The 23,451-nt window shown below is 43.3% G+C and overlaps 1 protein-coding gene across 2 annotated transcripts in view; it reads right to left on the bottom strand.

Moving 5' to 3' along the window:
* ARHGEF39 (Rho guanine nucleotide exchange factor 39) overlaps nucleotides 1–23,451 on the bottom strand; it is a 94,514-nt gene that overhangs the window by 50,940 nt on the left and 20,123 nt on the right. Inside the window, exons 2-3 of one of the 2 annotated variants that reach the window (XM_054031896.1) lie at nucleotides 15,815–15,964; nucleotides 12,522–12,707 (exon numbers count right to left, since the gene is read on the bottom strand). In XM_054031896.1, coding sequence (XP_053887871.1) covers nucleotides 12,522–12,707; nucleotides 15,815–15,847 — 219 coding nt within the window. In that variant the 5' untranslated portion in view covers nucleotides 15,848–15,964. The remainder of the gene's footprint in view (nucleotides 1–12,521; nucleotides 12,708–15,814; nucleotides 15,965–23,451) is intronic. The other variant, XM_054031898.1, reaches the window with a different exon arrangement.

Raw genomic sequence — 23,451 nt, 5'->3', positions numbered from 1 at the left:
CAACCCTTAGGGCTTTATAGTCTCTTATTTTGTTTCACGGCAACAAATGAGATTATTATCACCTTCCTTATAAACTTAGTTTATTCCTCACCAGACCATCAAACTTTCTGGGCCAACCCCCTCATACCAGCAACCGTGCCACTGCACTGGAGGACCCTGGCCAGCACAAATTTATTTGAAAAGTCACAGGTCTCAGAGCCATGAACAGAGGTAGACTGCACACAGCTGGAGGGGTTTTTTTTTTTGGTTTAAGTATGTTAGGATTTTCAATAATAATGCAGAAAAGGAAGTGTTCAATAAGTTCTCCTGTTTATTTGGAAAAAAGCCAGATGATATGGTCTCATCTTGCTTAACAACCCTTTCAGCGGACGGGGGCTGCAGACCGGAGTTTGACAGAGGGAGGCTTACGATGGTTAGGAAGACCCGCAACACCTGTGCCAGCACTGCTTCTGTCTCCTCCACCTGTGCCTGTAGCCAGACAGAGCGCCTGAGCATGGATGCTTCTACCCAGATCCTGGTGTGGTTTTGCAGAGACTGTAACTTGCAATTTCCACTTACTGATATCCAGGCTGGGGGGACCATCCAATGTGAGAGGTGCCTGCTGGTGGAATCTCTCAGGCAGCAGGTGGGAGAGCTACAGGAGGAGGTGGCTAGGTTGAGAAGCATCCAAATCCACGAGCAATTCCTCGACAGTGTCCATGTGGAGACAGCTGAGGTAGCTGTCCCAGTACACAGGACTGCTGATACACCACTGGTGGAGGAGGAGATGGCTCAGGGTGGACACTGGCAGCTGGTTACTTCTGGCAGCAGGCAGCGCTCCACCCCTGCTCCGAACCCTCCTGCCATGGTAATAGGTAACCGTTATGCTCTTCTTGATACAGGAAAGAAGGAATCACCCCCTACAGTAAAGGAGGAGACGCCTCGTACCCCTAAGGCTGGGAGGTCTGCTGCCACCACTGCGAATAGGAAACGTAGGGTAGTGGTGGTCGGAGACTCTTTGCTGAGGGGGACGGAGGCGCCCATCTGTCACTCTGACATTTCATCTCGGGAGGTATGCTGCCTGCCGGGAGCCTGTATCCGAGACGTTACGGAGGCATTGTCGAGGATTATCCAGCCCTCTGACTACTACCCCATGCTACTCATCCATGTGGGCACAAATGATACTGCGCGGTGTGACACTGAGCGGATCAAGAGTGACTACAGGGCTCTGGGAGTACGGGTGAAGGAGTTTGGAGCGCAGGTGGTATTCTCTTCGATTCTTCCTGTCAAAGGTAGGGGCCCAGGCAGAGACAGATGCATCATGGAGGTGAATGCCTGGCTGCGAAGATGCTGTCGCCAGGAGGGCTTTGGCTTCCTAGACCACAGGATGCTATTCGAGGAAGGACTGCTAGGCAGAGATGGCGTTCAACTTTCGAGGAGGGGAAAGACCTTATTTGGACATAGACTGGCTAACCTAGTGAGGAGGGCTTTAAACTAGGTTCGACGGGGACAGGCGAGCAAAGCCCACAGGTAAGTGGGGAACATGGAGACCTGGGAGATGGGTCGGAAACGAGAGGGAGTGTGGGCTATATTGGCAGAGAGAAAGGAGGGTCAGGACAGAACTGGGAGGAAAGATCAAACCAGTATCTTAGATGCCTATATACAAATGCAAGAAGTATGGGGAATAAGCAGGAAGAACTGGAAGTGCTAATAAATAAATACAACTATGACATTGTTGGCATCACTGAAACTTGGTGGGATAATACACATGACTGGAATGTTGGTGTGGATGGGTACAGCTTGCTCAGGAAGGATGGACAGGGGAAAAAGGGAGGAGGTGTTGCCTTATATATTAAAAATGTACACACTTGGACTGAGGTAGAGATGGACATAGGAGATGGAAGTGTTGAGAGTCTCTGGGTTAGGCTAAAAGGGGTAAAAAACAAGGGAGATGTCATGCTAGGAGTCTACTACAGGCCACCTAACCAGGTGGAAGAGGTGGATGAGGCTTTTTCAAGCAACTAACAAAATCATCCAAAGCCCAAGATTTGGTGGTGATGGGGGACTTCAACTATCCAAATATATGTTGGGAAAATAACACAGCGGGACACAGACTATCCAACAAATTCTTGGACTGCATTGCAGACAACTTTTTATTTCAGAAAGTTGAAAAAGCTACTGGGGGGAAGCTGTTCTAGACTTGATTTTAACAAATAGGGAGGAACTCGTTGAGAATTTGAAAGTAGAAGGCAGCCTGGGTGAAAGTGATCATGAAATCATAGAGTTTGCAATTCTAAGGAAGGGTAGAAGGGAGAACAGCAAAATAGAGACAATGGATTTCAGGAAGGCCGATTTTGGTAAGCTCAGAGAGCTGATAGGTAAGGTCCCATGGGAATCAAGACTGAGGGGAAAAACAACTGAGGAGAGTTGGCAGTTTTTCAAAGGGACACTATTAAGGGCCCAAAAGCAAGCTATTCCGCTGGTTAGGAAAGATAGAAAATGTGGCAAAAGACCACCTTGGCTTAACCACGAGATCTTGCATGATCTAAAAAATAAAAAGGAGTCATATAAAAAATGGAAACTAGGACAGATTACAAAGGATGAATATAGACAAACAACACAGGAATGCAGGGGCAAGATTAGAAAGGTAAAGGCACAAAATGAGCTCAAACTAGCTACAGGAATAAAGGGAAACAAGAAGACTTTTTATCAATACATTAGAAGCAAGAGGAAGACCAAAGACAGGGTAGGCCCACTGCTTAGTGAAGAGGGAGAAACAGTATCAGGAAACTTGGAAATGGCAGAGAAGCTTAATGACTTCTTTGTTTCGGTCTTCACCGAGAAGTCTGAAGGAATGCCTAACATAGTGAATGCTAATGGGAAGGGGGTAGGTTTAGCAGATAAAATAAAAAAAGAACAAGTTAAAAATCACTTAGAAAAGTTAGATGCCTGCAAGTCACCAGGGCCTGATGAAATGCATCCTAGAATACTCAAGGAGCTAATAGAGGAGGTATCTGAGTCTCTAGCTATTATCTTTGGAAAATCATGGGAGACGGGAGAGATTCCAGAAGACTGGAAGAGGGCAAATATAGTGCCCATCTATAAAAAGGGAAATAAAAACAACCCAGGAAACTACAGACCAGTTAGTTTAACTTCTGTGCCAGGGAAGATAATGGAGCAAGTAATTAAGGAAATCATCTGCAAACACTTGGAAGGTGGTAAGGTGATAGGGAACAGCCAGCCATGGATTTGTGAAGAACAAATCGTGTCAAACCAATCTGATAGCTTTCTTTGATAGGATAACGAGCCTTGTGGATAAGGGTGAAGCTGTGGATGTGGTATACCTAGACTTTAGTAAGGCATTTGATACGGTCTCGCATGATATTCTTATCGATAAACTAGGCAAATACAATTTAGATGGGGCTACTATAAGGTGGGTGCATAACTGGCTGGATAACCGTACTCAGAGAGTTGTTATTAATGGTTCCCAATCCTGCTGGAAAGGCATAACGAGTGGGGTACCGCAGGGGTCTGTTTTGGGACCGGCTCTGTTCAATATCTTCATCAACGACTTAGATATTGGCATAGAAAGTACGCTTATTAAGTTTGCGGATGATACCAAACTGGGAGGGATTGCAACTGCTTTGGAGGACAGGGTCATAATTCAAAATGATCTGGACAAATTGGAGAAATGGTCTGAGTTAAACAGGATGAAGTTTAACAAAGACAAATGCAAAGTGCTCCACTTAGGAAGAAAAAATCAGTTTCACACATACAGAATGGGAAGAGACTGTCTAGAAAGAAGTACGGCAGAAAGGGATCTAGGGGTTATAGTGGACCACAAGCTAAATATGAGTCAACAGTGTGATGCTGTTGCAAAAAGAGCAAACATGATTCTGGGATGTATTAACAGGTGTGTTGTGAGCAAGACACGAGAAGTAATTCTTCCGCTCTACTCTGGTTAGGCCTCAGCTGGAGTATTGTGTCCAGTTCTGGGCACCACATTTTAAAAAAAGATGTGGAGAAATTGGAAAGGGTCCAGAGAAGAGCAACAAGAATGATTAAAGGTCTTGAGAACATGACCTATGAAGGAAGGCTGAAAGAATTGGGTTTGTTTAGTTTGGAAAAGAGAAGACTGAGAGGGGACATGATAGCTGTTTTCAGGTATTTAAAAGGATGTCAGAAGGAGGAGGGAGAAAACTTGTTCACCTTAGCCTCTAAGGATAGAACAAGAAGCAATGGGTTTAAACTGCAGCAAGGGAGGTCTAGGTTGGACATTAGGAAAAAGTTCCTAACTGTCAGGGTGGTTAAACACTGGAATAAATTGCCTAGGGCGGTTGTGGAATCTCCATCTCTGGAGATATTTAAGAGTAGGTTAGATAAATGTCTATCAGGGATGGTCTAGACAGTATTTGGTCCTGCCATGTGGGCAGGGGACTGGACTCGATGACCTCTCGAGGTCCCTTCCAGTCCTAGAATCTATGAATCTATGAATCATTATCTTTCTAGTCCAACAGTAAGTCAAGAGGATGTTAAACAGTAACAGCTACTAAAGTCAGATATTTTTAAAATCAGCAGGTCCAGATAATTTACATCAAAGAATCCCAAAAGAACTGGTGGAGGAGCTATGTGGACCATTAATGTCAATTTTCTATAAGTCTTAGAATACTGGGGAAGTTACAGAGGGCTGGCAGAAAGCTAATGTTGAACCAATTTAAAAAAGGGTAAAGGGATGACTTCGGCAATTATAGGCGTGTCAGCCCAATATAGATTCCAGGAAAAGAAAAGCAATGGGTGATACAGGATTCGATTGATAAATAATTAAAAGAATATAATTAATACTGGATTTAGGGACACTGGTTTAAGTTTGGCTGATAAAGGTAAGGCAATCATAAAATCATAGACGCATAAGACTAGAAGGGATCTCAATGGGTCATTTACTCCAGTCCCCTGCACTGAAGCCAGATTATCTAGACTGTCCAGATGGTGTTTGTTTAATTTGTTCTTAAAAACCTTTAATGACAACTCTAGTTAATTTGTTCCACTAATTAACTACCCTTACAGTTAGGAAGTTTTTCCTAATATCTAATCTAAACTCCCTTATTGCAATTTAAGCCCATTATTTTATGTCCTGTCCTAAATGGATAAGGAGAAAAATTTTATCACGCTCCACTTTATAACAGCCTTTCATGTACTTAAAACTGTTATGTTCCCCTTTAGTCTTCTCTTCTACAGACTAAACAAACTCCTTTTTTTTTCCCCCCAAATGTTTCCTCATCAGTCATATTTTCTAGACCTTTGTTGCTCTCCTCTGGACTTTCTCCAATCTGTACAAATCTTTCCTGAAGCATGCTGTCCAGAACTGGACACAGTACTCCCAGTTAAGATCTTATCAGTGCTGAGTTGAGTGGGAGAATTACTTCTCATGTCTTGCTCGCAACATTCCTGCTAATACATCTCAGGATGATATTTACCCCCCCCCCCCCCCCCGCAACAGTATTACATTGTTGACTCATATTTAATTTGTGATTCACTGTGACCCCAGATCCTTTTTGTACTACTCCTTCCTATATAGTGATTTCCCATTTTGTGTTTGTGCAATTGATTATTTCTTCCTAAATGTAGTACTGTGCACATAAGAATGGCCATATTAGGTCAGACCAAAGGTCCATCCAGCCCAATATCCTGTCTACCGACAGTGACCAATGCCAGGTGTCCCAGAGGGAGTGAACCTAACAGTTCTAGTGATCTCTCTCCTGCCACCCATCTCCACCCTCTGACAGAGGCTGGGGACACCATTCCTTACCCATCCTGGCTAATAGCTGTTCATGGACTTAACCTCCATAAATTTATCTAGCTCTCTTTTAAACCCTGTTATAGTCCTAGCCTTCACAACCTCATCAGGCAAGGAGTTCCACAGGTTGACTGTGCAATGTGTGAAGAAGAACTTCCTTTTATTTGTTTTAAACCTGCTGCCCATTAATTTCATTTGGTGGCACCTAGTTCTTATATTATAGGAACAAGTAAATAACTTTTCCTTATTCACTTTCTCCACACTACTCATGATTTTATATACTTCTATCATATCCCTCCTTAGTCTCCTCTTTTCCAAGCTGAAAAGTCCTAGCTTCTTTAATCTCTCCTCATATGGGATCCGTTCCAACCCCCTAATCATTTTAGTTGCCCTTCTCTGAACCTTTTCTAATGCCAGTATATCTTTTTTGAGATAAGGAGACCACATCTGTATGCAGTATTCAAGATGTGGGTGTACCATGGATTTATATAAGGGCAATAAGCTATTCTCCGTCTTATTCTCTATCCCTTTTTGAATGATTCCTAACATCCTGTTTGCTTTTCTGACTGCTGCTGCACACTGCGTGGATGTCTTCAGAGAACAATCCACGATGACTCCAAGATCTCTTTCCTGATTAGTTGTAGCTACATTAGCCCCCATCCTATTGTATGTATAGTTGGGGTTATTTTTTCCAATGTGCATTACTTTACATTTATCCACATTAAATTTCATTTGCCATTTTGTTGCCCAATCACTTAGTTTTGTGAGATCTTTTTGAAGTTCTTCATGGTCTGCTTTGGTCTTAACTATCTTGAGCAGTTTAGTATCATCTGCAAACTTTGCCACCTCACTGTTTACCCCTTTCTCCAGATCATTTATGAATAAGTTGAATAGGATTGGTCCTAGGACTGACCCTTGGAGACCACCACCAGTTACCCCTCTCCATTCTGAAAATTTACCATTTATTCCTACTCTTTGTTCCCTGTCTTTTAACCAGTTCTCAATCCATGAAAGGATCTTCCCTCTTATCCCTTGACAACTTAATTTACGTAAGAGCCTTTGTTGAGGGACCTCTTCAAAGGCTTTCTGGAAATCTAAGTACACTATGTCCACTGGATCCCCCTTGTCCATATGGTTGTTGACTCCTTCAAAAGAACTCTAATAGATTAGTAAAACATGATTTCCCTTTACAGAAACCATGTTGACTTTTGCCCAACAATCTATGTTCTTCTATGTGTCTGACAATTTTATTCTTTACTATTGTTTCAACTAATTTGCCCAGTACTGACGTTAGTCTTACCGGTCTGTAATTACTGAGATCACCTTAGAGCCCTTTTTAAATATTGGCATTACATTAGCTATCTTCCAGTCATTGGGTACAGAAGCTGATTTAAAGGACAGGGTACAAACCATAGTTAATAGTTCTGCAATTTCACATTTGAGTTCTTTGAGAACTCTTGGGTGAATGCCATCTGGTCCCGGTGACTTGTTACTGTTAAGTTTACCAATTAATTCCAAAACCTCCTCTAGTGACACTTCAATCTGTGACAATTCCTCAGATTTGTCACCTACAAAGGACGGCTCAGGTTTAGGAATCTCCCTAACATCCTCAGCCGTGAAGACTGAAGCAAAGAATTCATTTAGTTTCTCCGCAATGACTTTATCGTCTTTAAGTGCTCCTTTTGTATCTCGATTGTCCAGGGGCCCCACTGGCTGTTTAGCAGGCTTCCTGCTTCTGATGTACTTAAAATTTTTTTGTTATTATTACCTTTTGAGTTTTGGGCACTTTTCCTCACTGAATTTCATCCTATTTATTTCAGATCATTTCCCCAGTTTGTCAAGGTCATTATTCTATTCCTGTCCTCCAAAATTATTGTAACCCTCCCCTCTGCCGCCCCCAGCTTGGTATTGTCTGTAAGTATTGTAAGTGTACTCTTTATGCCATTATCCAACTTATTTATGAAAATATTGAATAGAACCAAACCCAGGACAGACCCCTGCGGGACCCCACTTGATATGCCCTTTCAGTTTGACTGCGAATCATTGATAACTTCTGCGTACGGTTTGCCAACCAGTTGTGCACCCAGCTTATAGAAAGATTGTCTAGACCAGTGGCTTTCAGCCTTTCCAGACTACTGTACCCCTTTCAGGAGTCTGATTTGTCTTGCATACCCCAAGTTTCAATTCACTTAAAAACTACTTGTTTACAAAATCAGGCATAAAAATACAAAAGTGTCATAGCACACTATTACTGAAAAATTGCTTACTGTCTCATTTTTACCATATAATTATAAAATAAATAAATTGGAATATAAATATTGTATTTATATTTCAGTGTATAGTATATAGAGCCGTATAAACAGGTCATTGTCTGTGTGAAATTTTAGTTTGTACTGACTTTGCTAGCGCTTTTTATGTAGCCTGTTGTAAAACTAAGCAAATATCTAGATGAGTTGATGTACCTCCTGGAAGACCTCTGCGTACCCCCAGGGGTACACATATTCCCAGTTGAGAACCACTGGTCTAGGCTATATGTCCCTAGTTTGCTTATGATAAGGTCATGTGAAACAATATCAAAAGCCTTACTGAAGCTGAGATATTTCATATGTACTGCTTCCCCCTATCTTCAAGGCTTGTTACTCTGTCAAAGGAGGACATTAGGTTGATTTTACATGGTTTGTTCTTGACAATGTAATGTAATAGACCTAGATTTCTGTAGGGTATTTGACTTGTTACCACACAATATTCTGATTAAGAAGCTAGAATGATATACAAATATACGTGGCACATGTTAAATACATTAAAAAAAACTAACTAAATGACAACAGAGAGTCCTGTGGCACCTTATAGACTAAGAGACGTCAGATGCAGTGGGTATTCACCCACAAAAGCGTATGCTCCAATACGTCTGTTAGTCTGTAAGGTGCCACAGGACTCTTTGTTGCTTTTAACAGATCCAGACTAACATGGCTACCCCTCTGATAGCTAAATGACAAGTCTCAAAATGCAATCGTAAATGGGGAATCATCATTGAGTACCTATGTTTCCAGTTAGGTCATGCAGGTATTAGTTCTTGGCCCTTAACTATTTAACATTTTTAATAATGAACTAGAAGAAAACAAAATCATTACTGATAAAGTTCGCAAATAGCACAAAGATTGGAGGCGTGGTAAATAATGAGGAGGGCAGGTCACTGTTACAGAGCTATCTGGATCACTTGGCAGACTGGTTGCAAGCAAACAATGTGTTTCAATGTGGCTAAATGTAAAGTTATCCATTTAGGAGCAAAGAGTCCAGGCCATGGTTACAGGATAGGGGATTTCATCCTTGGAAGCAGTGACTCTGAAGAGGATTTGGGGGCCATGGTGGATAATCAGCTGAACACGAGCTCCCATTGCAATGCTGAGGCCAAAAGAGCAAATATGATCCTTGTATTATATAAACAAGAGGAATCTCAAGTTGGCATAAGAAGCATTTTTAATCTTTGTATTTGGCACTGGTGTGGCCACTACTGGAATATCGTGTCCAGTTCTGGTGCCCACAATTGAAAGAGGATGTTGCTAGACTGCAGAAGGTCCAGAGTAGAGTCACAAGAATGTTTAAAGGATTAGAAGACATGCCTTACAGCAAAAGACTCAAGGAGCTCAACCTTTTTAACTTCAAGAGAAGATTAAATGGCAACTTTTTAACAGTTTGAAGCCTCCTGATACCCCTAGTGGCAGGTATGCATCTCTGCAACTTTCACAAATCACTCTAGGTCATTTATTGGTTTCTGCTGTAAACACTGGGTTTACAGTGGGGGGGGAGGGGTCACAAGTGTAGGGCCAGCGTTAGGGGGTGACAAGCAGAGCAATTGCCAGGGCCCCATGTGATAGGGGGCCCCGCAAAGCTAAGTTACATGCTTCAGCCCCCTGTTGCCCAGGGCTCAAGCATGTAGCTTAGCTTTGCGGGGCCCCCCTTGGCGTAGAGCCCCAGGCAATTGCCCTGCTTGCCACCCCCTAACGCCAGCCCAAGTATTATTAATAATTTACTTACTGATATTTAAAGTTGGGGGAGGGTTGCAATTTTTTCAAGTGTTAATGGGGGTGGTGGTCACAATTCATTTATTTTTAAGTCCAAAGGAGGTTGCCAGCACAAAAAGGTTGAGAAACACTGGTTTACAGAGTTCTAGTCCCACCCCAAGCCATAATCTTAACAAAAAACTCAAAAAGGTACAACTTCAAATGATCTCAGGTGACTTCTTATCACTGGCTGTTCATCCAGACCCTTCTTAAGCCTTTTGGCACTCTGGCTGCCAATGGAGGAATGCCAGATTCTCCGCTTCATGGTGTCCCCTGACAAATGCAGTACTTAAACAGTCCTTGTTATCCTGCGTTTAAACCATTGTCCCAAACAGCTACAACCCACCCTGTGTGGGCTTCTGTCTCCTCTGGGAGATTCTGGGAACCCTTTCCAGCTGCCCCTGCCTGAGCTTTTGCTCCAAACAGTTCTGCCTCTCTAACCCCAGAGAGGGTCTTCTCCAGCCCTTCTCTTCCTATTTCCTCTTTATAGAACGTGCTCCTGACCCTCCCCAACTGGAGCTGATAACTTCAATTTAATTAGCCCAAGGTGTACTCAAATAGCTAAACTGGACCCACAGAAGTATCTACTTAGCCACAGGAGACGGGTCCCATTTCCTCCTAAATGGATCAGGCACACTATGACAGGCTTGATCATAGTCTATAAGTACCTACATGGGGAACAGAAATTTGGTAATAGAAGACTCTTCAATCTAGTAGACAAAAGGTAAAACAACGGCTGGAAGTTGAAGCTAGACAAATTCAGACTGGGAGTAAGGAGCACATTTTTAGCAGTGGATGTAACCAACTATTGGAACAAATTACCAAGGATTGTGGTGGATTCTCTACCGTTGGCATTTAAAACAAACAAACAAAAAATCAAGATTTGATTGTCTAGATTTATTTTTTAAAAGAACTGCTCTAGTTTAAACAGAACTTAGTTCAGGGAAGTCCTATGGCCTGTGTTACAGAGGAAATCAGAGATCATCAGGGTCCCTTCTGGCTTTATAATCTATCAATCTAGCCACACAGAAATCATACAAACCTCAGGAAATTAAGCAAACACTTCTCAATCCCAAAGAAAGCGTACAGCAAGAGTTTGCCCCCTGCTCTATGAAAAAGGCAGTCAGAATGCTGCTGTGTGACCTCCAGTATGACCCTACCAAGACAGAAGAATGGGGGTATGACTCTACACCCCATATTCAACATAATATTATTACGATATGATTATGGCATAATTATGATGCATTTTGTACAAGATGGGTCATGTAAGGGGTCATTGGAAAAGTTATGATTTGCTGAATATGATTATTCTATCTGTATGAATGTATCATTTTTCTATCTGAAGTTATGAATATTGACAATGTGTCTGTATTTCACATGCAATCACACCTGGGTGACACTCACTAGGCAAAATGCTTCCAGTCTAGATAGCTGGTTGTGAAGGGCCTATTCTAGGTAATGGGCCATTAGGAAGAACAATAGGCCTTAGGAGAAGCTTATCCCCACCAGGTGAGCCTTCCTGAGAATGCTCCAGACAGCCTGTAAATAATGGCTGCTATGATTCAACAAGGTATGCAAGGGCATGTGACCAGGCCACATGACATGGAACTCCATCATGTATACCAATGTTTTCTCCCCAAAAGGTTCCGGCCATATGCTAAAGCTATATAAGGCAGGGAGTGACATCATCGGTTGTTCTTCACTCCCACACAACTGAACACCTCAGAGAAGCCTCCAAAAGAAAAGGACTTGGAACCAGGGGTGGGGATCCCAAGCTGCAAAACAAGTGCAGCTTGTGCCTTGAGAATCTGCAAGCCTGCTTGTATCATCAGTCAGGGTAAGAAATTGTTAATTAAAATCCTAGCCTTCTAGTATGTTAAACAAAAATGCAAACTAAGCTTATTTACCAGGTAATCTGCTTTGATCTGTTTGCTATCACTTAAAATCTATCTTTTTGTAGTTAATAAACTTATTTTATGTTTTAATCTAAACCAGTAAGTTTGGAGTGAAGTGCTTGGGAATCTTAGCTCAAGAGGCAGGAGGTGGTGTATTTCCTCTCCACATTGAGGGAGGGGCGAACTGTAGGTTATGCTGTACAGTTCCGTGTGCAGCGCAAGACGGTATAATTTAGGGTTTATACTCCAGAAGGGGTGCATGCCTGAGAAGCTGGAGGTTATCTTGGCTGTAGCCTCTCTATTGTTGATTCATGCAGTGGCTGGTCAGAAAGCCTTCATGGAACTGCAGCTGGGTCTGTCTCTACCTGTGTTAATGCTGGTGGTAGGAACGGGAGTGGGTCTGCAGCTTGTCACAGCAGCAGTGTGAGAGGGAGCCCAAGCTGGAGAGTCAGAGGGCTCAGTGATACCCCAGTACCAGGTGGCACCCAGGGGGGAACCCCTCACAAGACGGATGGCAAAAAGGGACCTACTAGCCCTTGGACACCCACACATCAGGAAAAAGAAGAACAGGAGTACTTGTGGCACCTTAGAGACTAACAAATTTATTAGAGCATAAGCTTTCGTGGACTACAGCCCGCTTCTTCGGAAAGCTTATGCTCTAATAAATTTGTTAGTCTCTAAGGTGCCACAAGTACTCCTGTTCTTCTTTTTGCGGATACAGACTAACACGGCTGCTACTCTGAAACCACACATCAGGGTGTCACTACATCATGAGGAAGCCCTGATACTCACTGTGGTCACCAAGTCCAGCTGCTCCAGGTATTTCTGCTCCGTTTCCACCAGTTCCTTGGCTGTCCGGCTACGTTTCCTCTCCCAGCGGGCCCTCTGCTCTTCCACAGTGTTTACTGCAGCCACAGCCTGCAGTAGCATGATGCTTATGATTGATTCAAGGGTGGGGATGACAGCTGATATCTTTCCCTGAAGTAATAAAAGCCACAAATACCTGTGATAAAAGTGCACCCTGGATAGTGGGATTTTGTGCACTGCTACTGTTTACCCTTTATTATGTAGGGCAGGGGTCAGCAACCTTTCAGAAGTGATGTGCCGAGTCTTCATTTATTCACTCTAATTTAAGGTTTCGCGTGCCAGTAATACATTTTAATGTTTTTAGATGGTCTCTTTCTATAAGTCTATAATACATAACTAAACTATTGTTGTATGTAAAGTAAGTAAGGTTTTTAAAATGTTTAAGAAGCTTCATTTAAAATTAAATTAAAATGCAGAGCCCCCCCGGACCGGTGGCCAGGACCCGGGCAGTGTGAGTGCCACTGAAAATCAGCTCATGTGCCGCCTTCGGCACGCGTGCCATAGGTTGCCTACCCCTGATGTAGGGAAAGGAAACAGAAAGGTTACTAACCAGTAACTGTTATTCTTTGAGAAATGCCTGTGTGAATTTATACTTGTGGGCTGTGACACCCCCCCCCCCCCCCCGTCAAATTGCAGAACTGTGTTGAAAATGTGAAACAAGCAGGAAAAAAAAGAGGTTACAAAAGGCAAAAAATGCAATAATGGGGAATTTCAACTATCCTCATATTGACTGGGTACGTCACCTCATGAAGGGATGCAGAGATAAAATTTCTAAACTCAGCTTGTTGGGGCAGTTTGTCCTGGAACCCACAAGGGGACACAGGATCTGGTCCACAAGGCGACTATAGCTAAATTGCTCCATAGCAACCATAAGGTAATTACATTTAACATCCTTGTAGAGGGGAGAAATGCCAAAGAAACCCACCACAGTAGCATTTAACTTCTAAATGGGAAACTATACTAAAATGAGGACACTAGTTAAATGGAAATGAAAAGGAACAGTCACAAGAGTGAAATGCCTGCAAACTGCATGGAAACTATTTTAAAACACCATAATAGAGGCTCAAACTAAATGTATACCCCAAATAAAATATATATATATATATATATATATAGTAAGAGGACCAAAAAAATCCCACCATAGTTAAACAGCAGAGTAAAAGAGGTGGTTAGAGGCAAAAAGGTATCCTTTTCATAGAATCATAGAATATCAGGGTTGGAAGGGACCTCAAGAGGTCATCTAGTCCAACCCCCTGCTCAAAGCAGGACCAATTCCCAACTAAATCATCCCAGCCAGGGCTTTGTCAAGCCGGGCCTTAAAAACCTCCAAGGAAGGAGACTCCACCACCTCCCTAGGTAATGCATTCCAGTGCTTCACCACCCTCCTAGTGAAATAGTGTTTCCTAATATCCAACCTGGACCTCCCCCACTGCAACTTGAGACCATTGCTCCTTGTTCTGTCATCTGCCACCACTGAGAACAGCCGAGCTCCATCCTCTTTGGAACCCCCCTTCAGGTAGTTGAAGGCTGCTATCAAATCCCCCCTCATTCTTCTCTTCTGGAGACTAAACAATCCCAGTTCCCTCAGCCTCTCCTCATAAGTCATGTGCTCCAGACCACTAATCATTTTTGTTGCCCTCCACTGGACTCTTTCCAATTTTTCCATATCCTTCTTGTAGTGTGGGGCCCAAAACTGGACACAGTATTCCAGATGAGGCCTCACCAATGTCGAATAAAGTAAAGTAGAAATTAAATCCTAGTGAGAAAAATACATTCTAGCAAATCAAGTGTAAAAGTATAAGGTGGCAGACCACGTAAGTATCAGAAGAGCAACTAGATAAGGGGACACAAACTAACAGCAAAAAATTTTAAGTCCATCAGAAGTAGGAAGCCTTCCAAACAATCAGTAGGGCCCCTGGATGATCAAGGTGCTAAAGGAGCACTCAAGAAAGCCAAGGCATTGCAGAGAAGATGAATGAATTCTTTACATCAGTCTTCACTGGAGAACATGTGGGGGAGATTTCCACACTGAGCCATTCTTTTCAGGTGACAAATATAAGCAACTGTCCCAGACTGAAGTGTCAATAGAGGTGGTTTTGCAACTAAATGATAAATTTAACAGTAATAAGTTACCAGGACCAGATAGTGTTCACCAAAGAGTTCTGAAGGAACTCAAATACGAAACTGCAGAACTACTAACTGTGGTACGTAACCTATTGCTTAAATCAACCTCTGTACCAGATGACTGGAAAATAACTAATGCAATCCCATTTTTTTAACAAAGCTCCAGAGGTGATCCTGGCAGTTACAGGCCTGTACATTTAACTTCAGTACCAGCAAATTGGTTGAAACTAGAGTAAAGAACAGAATTTTCAGACATATAGATGAACATAATTTATTGGGAACAGTCAACATGGCTTTTGTAAAGGAAAATTATCTCTCACCAATCTATCAGAATTCTATGAGTGTCAATAAGCATGTGGACAAGGGTGATCCAGTTGATGTAGCATACTCAGACTTTCAAAAAGCCTTTAACAAAGTCCCACACCAAAGGCTCTTAAGGAAAGTAAGCATTTATGTGATAAGAGGGAAGGTCCTCATGGATCAGTCACCAGATAAAATATAATAAACAAAGGGTAGGAATAAATGGTCAGTTTTCACAATGGAGAGAGGTAAGTAACATGGTCCCCCAAGGATCTGGACTGTGCTGTTCAATATATTCATAAATGATCTGGAAAAAGGGGTAAATAGTGAGATGGCAAAATTTGCAGACCATTCTAAATTACTCAGGATAGTTAAGTCCCAAGCTGACTGTGAAAGTTATAAAGGGACCTCACAAAACTGGGTGGCTGAGTAGCAAAATGGAAGAATAAATTTGGTGTTGATAAGTGCAAAGTAATGAACATTGCAAAAATTAATTCCAACTATCCATACAAAATGATGGAGTCTAAATTACCAGTTATCACTCAAGAAAGAGATCTTGGAGTCTTTGTGGATAGTTCTCTGAAAACATCCACTCAATATGCAGCGGCAGTCAAAAAAGCTAACAGAATGTTAGGAACCATTAGAAAACAGATAGATAATAGGACAGAAAATAGCGTATGAACGGCTTTCATACAATGATAGGTTAAAAAGACTGGGACTGTTCAGCTTATAAAAGACACGACACAATATAGGTCTATAAAAATCACGGATAATGTGGAGAAAATGTTATTTACCTCTTCACATAACACAAGAGCCAGAAGTGTCATCCAGTGAAATTAATAAGCAGGTTTAAAACAAACATAAGGAAGTACTTCTTCAAAGAACGCATACAGTCAACTTGTGGAACTCATTGCCAGGGGATGTTGTCAAGGCCAAAAGTATAACTGGTTCAAAAAAGAATTAGGTAAGTTCATGGAGGATAGGTCCATTAACAGCTATTAGCCATGATAGTCAAAACCCCATGCTTCCAGTGTCCCTAAACCTCTGAGTGCTCAGTAGCATAATTCATACCTAATCAAGGTGTTATGGAAAAGGGGACTTGTCAAAGAAACCTGATATTTTTTCTGAGATCACAAATTTGGCTGATAAAGGATAACTGTGCTGACATAATATACTTAGAATTCTATGAGGCATTTGATTTAGTCCTGCATGACATTCTGATAAAAAAAGTTAATTAACATTATACAAAAAGTCAATTTAGCCCATATTAATTGTATTAAGAACTGGTTCACTGCAGATCTCAGGAAGTAGTTGTAAGCTGGGAATCACAGATTTTGAGGCCAGAGGGACCATTAGATCACCTAGTTTGACCTTCTGTTTAACACAGACCATGGAATTTTACCCAGCTACCCCTGTACTGAACCCAATAATTTGTGTTTGACTAAAGCATATTTTCCTGAAAGACATCCAATTCTTGATCTGAAGACTTCAAGAGATGGAAAATCCAGCACTTCCTGTGGTAGCTGTTTGTTCTAGTAGTTCACTTAAATTTTTTTGCTTTATTTCTGATCTGAATCCATCTGGCTTCAGCTTTCAGATAGTGGTTCTTATTATGCCTTTCTCCACCAGGCTGAAAAACTTTTATATCCAGTATTTTCTTCCATTGAAGGTACTTGTACACGGTCATCAAGTCATCTGTGACCCTAAGAGCACTCCAATGCCAGAGGGCAAGGTACCATCTGGTATGTAGCAGTCTCAGCAGGCCTGACCAGCTCACTGCTTCCTAGGCACCTTCTAAATAAATAACATGGCAACAGTGCGTTGTAATACATCATTGGAGAACTAGTAACTCAAAGATCATTAATATTTTTGTATGATGGATGTATGGTTAACCTGCAAAGAATTACACAGATGTGCTGGAAATATGTGACTAAAATATGTCTAAATCAGGCATATCAGGAAAAGCTGATCACAACCTTTTGTCTAAGAAAAAAAATGTAATTCCCCATCTGCTGAGCAAGCCCTGGACAATTGAGATACATCAGCATGTAAACAAAGCAGTCAGTTCACAGGTAGGGGGAAAGATTTCACTTGCACTGTAAAATTGCAACAAGGAACATCACATGGGAACTCACGGGGGCGGGGGGGAGAGCAGAAACCTTGATCAAGATGGCATTGCCCCCCTGGAGGACAGAAGAGACAAACCTCAGGGGACCTTCCAGGCTCTTGACATCAGGACACTGAAATTTGGGGACTATATGTAACTGGGAAAGAGGCTTTGGGTTATCCTTCACCTGAGGCAAAGAAATGAAGTGCTTTGAGCTCTCTGTTCGGGGATCCTGGCTAAAGCCTGGCCAGTCTGCTGGAAGAATGACTGTAGTGAGAAAATGACTTTCAACAAAATACTTTAGTTTATTAAGTCTATTTTTTCTTTTGTTTGTAACCATTTCTATACTTATTCCCCTTCTACATGATATCAGGTAAATCTGTATTCTGTTAAACTCATTTTACTTTTACTATAAACCAACTCAGAGCCGTGTACTGAAGTGGACGGTGTGTCAATTGGAGTTAAGCTAACCAGCTGCAAATTTGATAAGGTTTTGAAAGTGTTACAGTTTTGAGAGGTTGAACACTGCAGAAAAATGTTTTTGGGAAGAACATGGAGTTAGAAGGGTTATTGAGGGCCCCCGGCAGTGCAAGCTAGAGTGAGACCTTCATCCTTGTATGCTAGCTGTTGGTGTCACAGTTGTGAGCCACAGCAGCATAGCATACAAGGCACCCAAAGTTGCTAGGCAGGTGTTGAATGAACCCCTTTCTGGCATGGATTGCTCCCAAAAGCATCACATCGTCTCTCAGTTTTCTTTTGGGTAAGTTAAACAGATAGAGCTTGTTAAGTCTTGCACTGTAAGGCATTTTTTCCAGCCCTCAAGTCATTTTTGTGGCTCTTCTCTACATTCTCTTCTGGTGACAACTCTCTAAAAAGTATGCTGGAAAACGTTAACTGTATGCAGTATTCTCGTATCGGTCTCGCCAATACCATATACAGAGATGATTTTTATCTCTCTATTCACTGTTTATATATCAATGATTGCATTAAGCCACTTTGCCACTGCATTGCACTGGGAGCTCACGTTGAGTTGTTTTTCCACTATGACCCCTAAAATCCTTTTCAGTCACTGCTTTCCAGGATACAGTCCCTCATTCTGTAGGTATGGTTTGGATTGATCGTTAGTAGGTAGAGGACCTTGCATTTGGCTGTATTAAAATTCATTTTGTTTGAATGGACCCAGATTGATAAGCAATCCAGATGACTCCTGTATGACTGTCTTGTCCTCATTTGTCACTGTCAATCTTTGTGTCAATTTTTCTTTAAATCACTAATGAGTTTTTATTTACTTCTAGACTCTTTATAAAAATACTGAATAGTGTGAAGCCTTGAACTCCCTGTGGAATCCCACTAGAAACCACACACATTCAGTGATGATTCAACTTTCACAACTACTTTGAGATTTGTCAGTTCTTAATCCATTTAACATTGATATTGGATAGTGCTAATTTGGGGAATAGACTATGGCAAGGGTGGCTAAATGCAGCTCTTTTACAGTTAGAGTGCAGCTTGCAGAGCCCCCCACGGTGCGCGGGGAAGGGGAAGAGACTCGGTACTTCTGCCCCGCAGTAGGATGGTGGCACTAGAGGCCTCTGCCCAGCCGGGAGAGGGGTCTAGGGGCTTCAACCCCACAGGAGGCTCCTGCTGGGGCTCAGGGCTTCAGCCCCGCTCTTGCTGAAGCCCCAAGCCCCAGCAGATGCCTCCTGTGGGGCTGAAGCCCCTAGCGCCCCCACCGTGCTGCAGGGCAGAAGCTCCAAGCCCTGGCAGGTGTGCCTGGCTCTCGAACTTCTGAAGATTATCGTATGCGGCTTGGAGGGTCAGTAAGTTTGACCATCCCTGGACTATGGGGTCCCACAGAGATGTGTTTTTGGCCAAATACTATTCAATGTCTATCTGTGATTTTTTATTTTCTCCAAGAACATTACTGGTAAAGTTTGCAGAAGACACAAAAAAAGTGATGGAATGGAAAAATAATGATGGGGACACATCAGTTATGTAGGCCAAACTGGATCACTTGGTAAGGTGGGCTCATTTGAGCAACGTGACTTAACTATGGGCTGGTCTACACTGGGGGGGAGGGGAGAAATCAATCTAAGATATGCAACTTCAACTATGTGAATAGCGTAGCTGAAGTCGAAGTATCTTAGATCGATTTACCTCGGGTCCTCACGGCGCGGGATCGACGGCTGCGGCTCCCCCGTCGACTCCGCTACCGCCTCTCGCTCTGGGGGAGTTCCGGAATCGACGGGGAGCGCGTTCGGGGATCAATATATCGCGTCTAGACGAGACGTGATATATCGATCCCCGATAGATTGATTACTACCCGCCGATTCGGCGCGTAGTCTGGACGTACCCTATGTAGCTGATATCTTGAACAAGTTTGAGACCCTGCTAGAGTACACTGATTCTGAATCCACCTGGACAGACTTCAGATTGCACATAACTGATGTTTCTATGACCATCTGTCACCGTGCCTCAGTGGGTCACAGCTGAGAATGCCAGATTCAGGACAAACTGCTGAAAAATAGGGCAGACTCACCCAAAACTGGTGGTTATTCTCTCACTAGATTATACCAAGTCAGTAACAAAAGTAAACCAGTGTGGTGAAACAGAAGTTAACGGGAAGTCAAAAATGCTGTCTCCTTAGGCATTCCAGCCATTGTCTCAACACCCAGACATTGGACTCTATGATGAGTGGTTACTGAAAACCAATTTCATCAAATATAGCGTCCATCTAATCCAGGAGTGGCCAAACCTACTAAACCTCTGAGCTACATATGACAATCTTCAGAAGTTTGAGAGCCGGGATGCACCTGCCGGGGCTCGGGGCTTCAGTCCCATGGGAGGTGCCTGACAGGGCTTAGAGCTTCAGCCCCACTCCTGCTGAAGCCCTGAGCCCTGGCAGGTGTGCCCCATGGGGCTGAAGCCCCGAGACTCTCCTCCCCTCTGGGCAGAATCCCCTACCCCACCACCCTGCTTCAAGGCAGAGATCCTGAGCTCCCCCTCAATCTGGTAGGTGGATAATGGGGGGAGTGTGTGAGGGGACCCCTTGAACTGCACTTCAGTGGTAAAAGAGCTGCATGTGGCTCATGAGCCACAGTTTGGCTACCCCGGTCTAATCTCAAGAGATCAGCCATTTAGCCAGGTCGATATATAACTCAGATCTTAAAAATAACCATGCTAATTCCAATCCTTCAGTGACTAAAAACTAAAGGTTTAATAATAAAAGAAAGAAAAATAGAGTTAATAATGGTTAACAGATCATACACATACAAAAAATTGCAAAGGCCTTATATCAGGTTTGTAGCAATGATAGTATAGATTGCTGGCTTGTAAAGTCTCTCTGGTAACGTCCAAAAGATTGGGAGGGCCCCATTCCATATTTCAGTATGCTCCTTTTTGTTGTCAATCTATAGTCCAGAGAATCAGGGCAGGAAAGAGGCAAAATGGAGATATCTCAAGGGTCTTTTATATCCTCTTCTATATGCCTGGAAATGTCGTGTTTCAAACAAAGCTCACAGCCCAGTTTGTGGAAAGTTACTGGCTCAAGATGGAGTCCAGGATCACATGAGCATATCACATGTCCTTAAATGGCTTAATGATTCCCAGAGGCACCCATTATCCATATTCATGCTGAGGCATCCACAGGAAGGCTACTGGGTGGGATGTTTCTTCCACTGTGGCTGGATTGTGTCAAACACATGTCCCTCATAGGCAGCCTATCCTGTAACATGCCAGATTTGGCTCAGGACATATCATGGAGGCACATGCTCACCCCGTCCAAAAGACAGAATGAGAACTAACCAGCATGTCTTAGCACAACCAAATTCAAGATGGTCTATCTAGAAACAAAGAATGTAGGTTATACTTAAGTGACCCTTCTGTCAGATAGCAGCAGCAACAAGGATCAGGTTCAAATATGATGGGGTTCCTCTTTAAATTAACACACACCCACACACCAGGTTGAGGCCTAATCCAGAATCTGGGAAAACTATCCACTTCCTGTGCCCTTCACAGGCGATACTTCCCTTCTCACAAGCATTGAGTGTACATAAAGTAGAACAAACTTTAAGGGGAACAACACAGTATTAATTTGGGAAAACACAACAACAATAAATTAGAGCATAGGTGTTTGGTAGAAGTTCATGCAGTGGAGTTCACTCAGCTCTGTTGCTGCCCTCTACAACTTCAATGGAAAGCTACAAACAACTCTAACCAGATTACCGGCTCCAGGATTTCAGCTCTATCATTAGACTGTGGAGAGGGTCCAAATACATTTGTAACCCTTGAGCAGAACCCATGCCTCCAGGGAGTCAGTCTTTCCTGTATATGTAGATCTCTATCTTCCTTGTTTGTGTCCCAATGTCAGTGCCAAGCCATTCAGGATTGAGGTTCTGGTTACAACTCATTGAGGACATCTTCAATATAGTTCTGTTGTCCTATTGTCACACAACAAGGATAATATTTAATTATTCCTACACCCAAAACTTAAATCAATTTTAACCCAAAACTAGCCAAATATTTTCACCGTGGCATAGTAGGGGTTAGTTGTGCAAGTGAGATGTGTTCACACTCTGTCTTCCTTTGGTTCACCACTAGATGGCACAGAGGGCTCCTTCTCTCTAGAAATGTAGCCACAGGCTTATACTTGTAAAACAAAAAGAAGAACAGGAGTACTTGTGGCACCTTAGGCCTGGTCTACACTACGGGTTTAGGTCGACTTTAGCAGCATTAAACCGAATTAAGCCTGGACACGTCCACACAACGAGGCCCTTTCTTTCAACTTAAAGGGCCCTTTAAACCGGTTTCTTTACACCACCTCCGACGAGGGGATTAGCGATAAAACCGGCCTTTGCGGGTCGGAATTGGGGTAGTGTGGACGGAATTCGATGTTATTGGCCTCCGGGAGCTATCCCACAGTGCTTCATTGTGACCGCTCTGGACAGCGCTCTCAACTCAGATGCACTGACCAGGTAGACAGGAAAAGACCCGCGAAGGTTTGAATTTCATTTCCTGTTTGCCCAGCGTGGAGAGCACAGGTGACCACGCAGAGCTCATCAGCACAGGTAACCGTCATGGAGTCCTCCCAGGATCGCAAAAGAGCTCCAGCATGGACCGAACGAGAGGTACGAGATCTGCTCGCCATATGGGGAGATGAAGCAGTGATATCTGAACTCCGTAGCAGTAAAAGAAATGGAAAAGTATTAGAAAAGATCTCCAAGGCCATGAAGGACCGAGGCCATAACAGGGACACACAGCAGTGCCGCGTGAAAATTAAGGAGCTACGGCAAGCCTACCACAAAGCCAGAGAAGCAAACGGAAGGTCCGGGGCAGAGCCGCAAACTTGCCGCTACTACGCGGAGCTGCATGCGATCCTAGGCGGTGCAGCCACCACTACCCCAACCGTGTGCTATGACTCTCTCACTGGAGAAACACACAGGGAAGACGGTTCGGGGAACGAGGAAGATGACGATGGAGGTACTGTAGGTAGCTCACAGCAGCAAGGAAGCGGAGAAACCGGTTTCCCCAACAGCCAGGATATGTTTGTGACCCTGGACCTGGAACCAGTAACCCCCGAACTCACCCAAGACCCTCAGGGCACACAGGAGACCTCTGGTGAGTGTAACTTTGTAAATATTTGTAAACATTACAAAAAAAAAAGCAAGCAAGTCTGTTAACGTGTATGGGGATGGAGCGGAAATCCTCCAGGGACATCTCCAGAAAGCTCTCCTGGTTGAAATGGGGTGATTTTATTAAGGGGGACATTCAGAGGCGCCCGTTCCTGCTCTTCTGACCAGAAATGTTCCCCGCTGTTAACCACGCGGTGGGGGGGAGGGGTGAAGTGATCATCCCAGAGAATCATGTGGGGGGGGGGGGTTTACTTGTGTTTGTGCCGCATGTTAACCGGGAAACCGCAGCCCCCTCCTTTTACATTGAAACCCCATTTTAAATGGACAACCCAATTCATCCTTGATATGGGAAATGCGCTGCTGTTTGCAACCTTTCCCGCATGTTAAGAAGGTTAAAAAAGCCAAAACACTGTGGCCTACGATGGCTGCCTGCAAGCCGAAATATGCGACCTTGTAATGAAAGAGTGTACCCATTGTTCCCTAAAATGTGTCTTTTTTAACCACCTCTCCCTTCTCCTCCACCAGCTGCAAATGTTTCTCCTTCGCAGAGGCTCGTGAACATTAGAAAGAGAAAACGTAAGACGAGGGACGAGATGTTCACGGAGCTGCAGATGTCCGCCCAGGCTGATAGAGCACAGCAGAATGCGTGGAGGCAGTCAATGTCGGAGATGAGAAAAGCCCAATATGAACGAGA

The sequence above is a fragment of the Malaclemys terrapin genome, chromosome 6, assembly GCF_027887155.1.
Source record: "Malaclemys terrapin pileata isolate rMalTer1 chromosome 6, rMalTer1.hap1, whole genome shotgun sequence".
Lineage (NCBI taxonomy): Eukaryota > Metazoa > Chordata > Testudines > Emydidae > Malaclemys > Malaclemys terrapin.
This window is presented reverse-complemented; position numbering and strand designations above follow the sequence as displayed.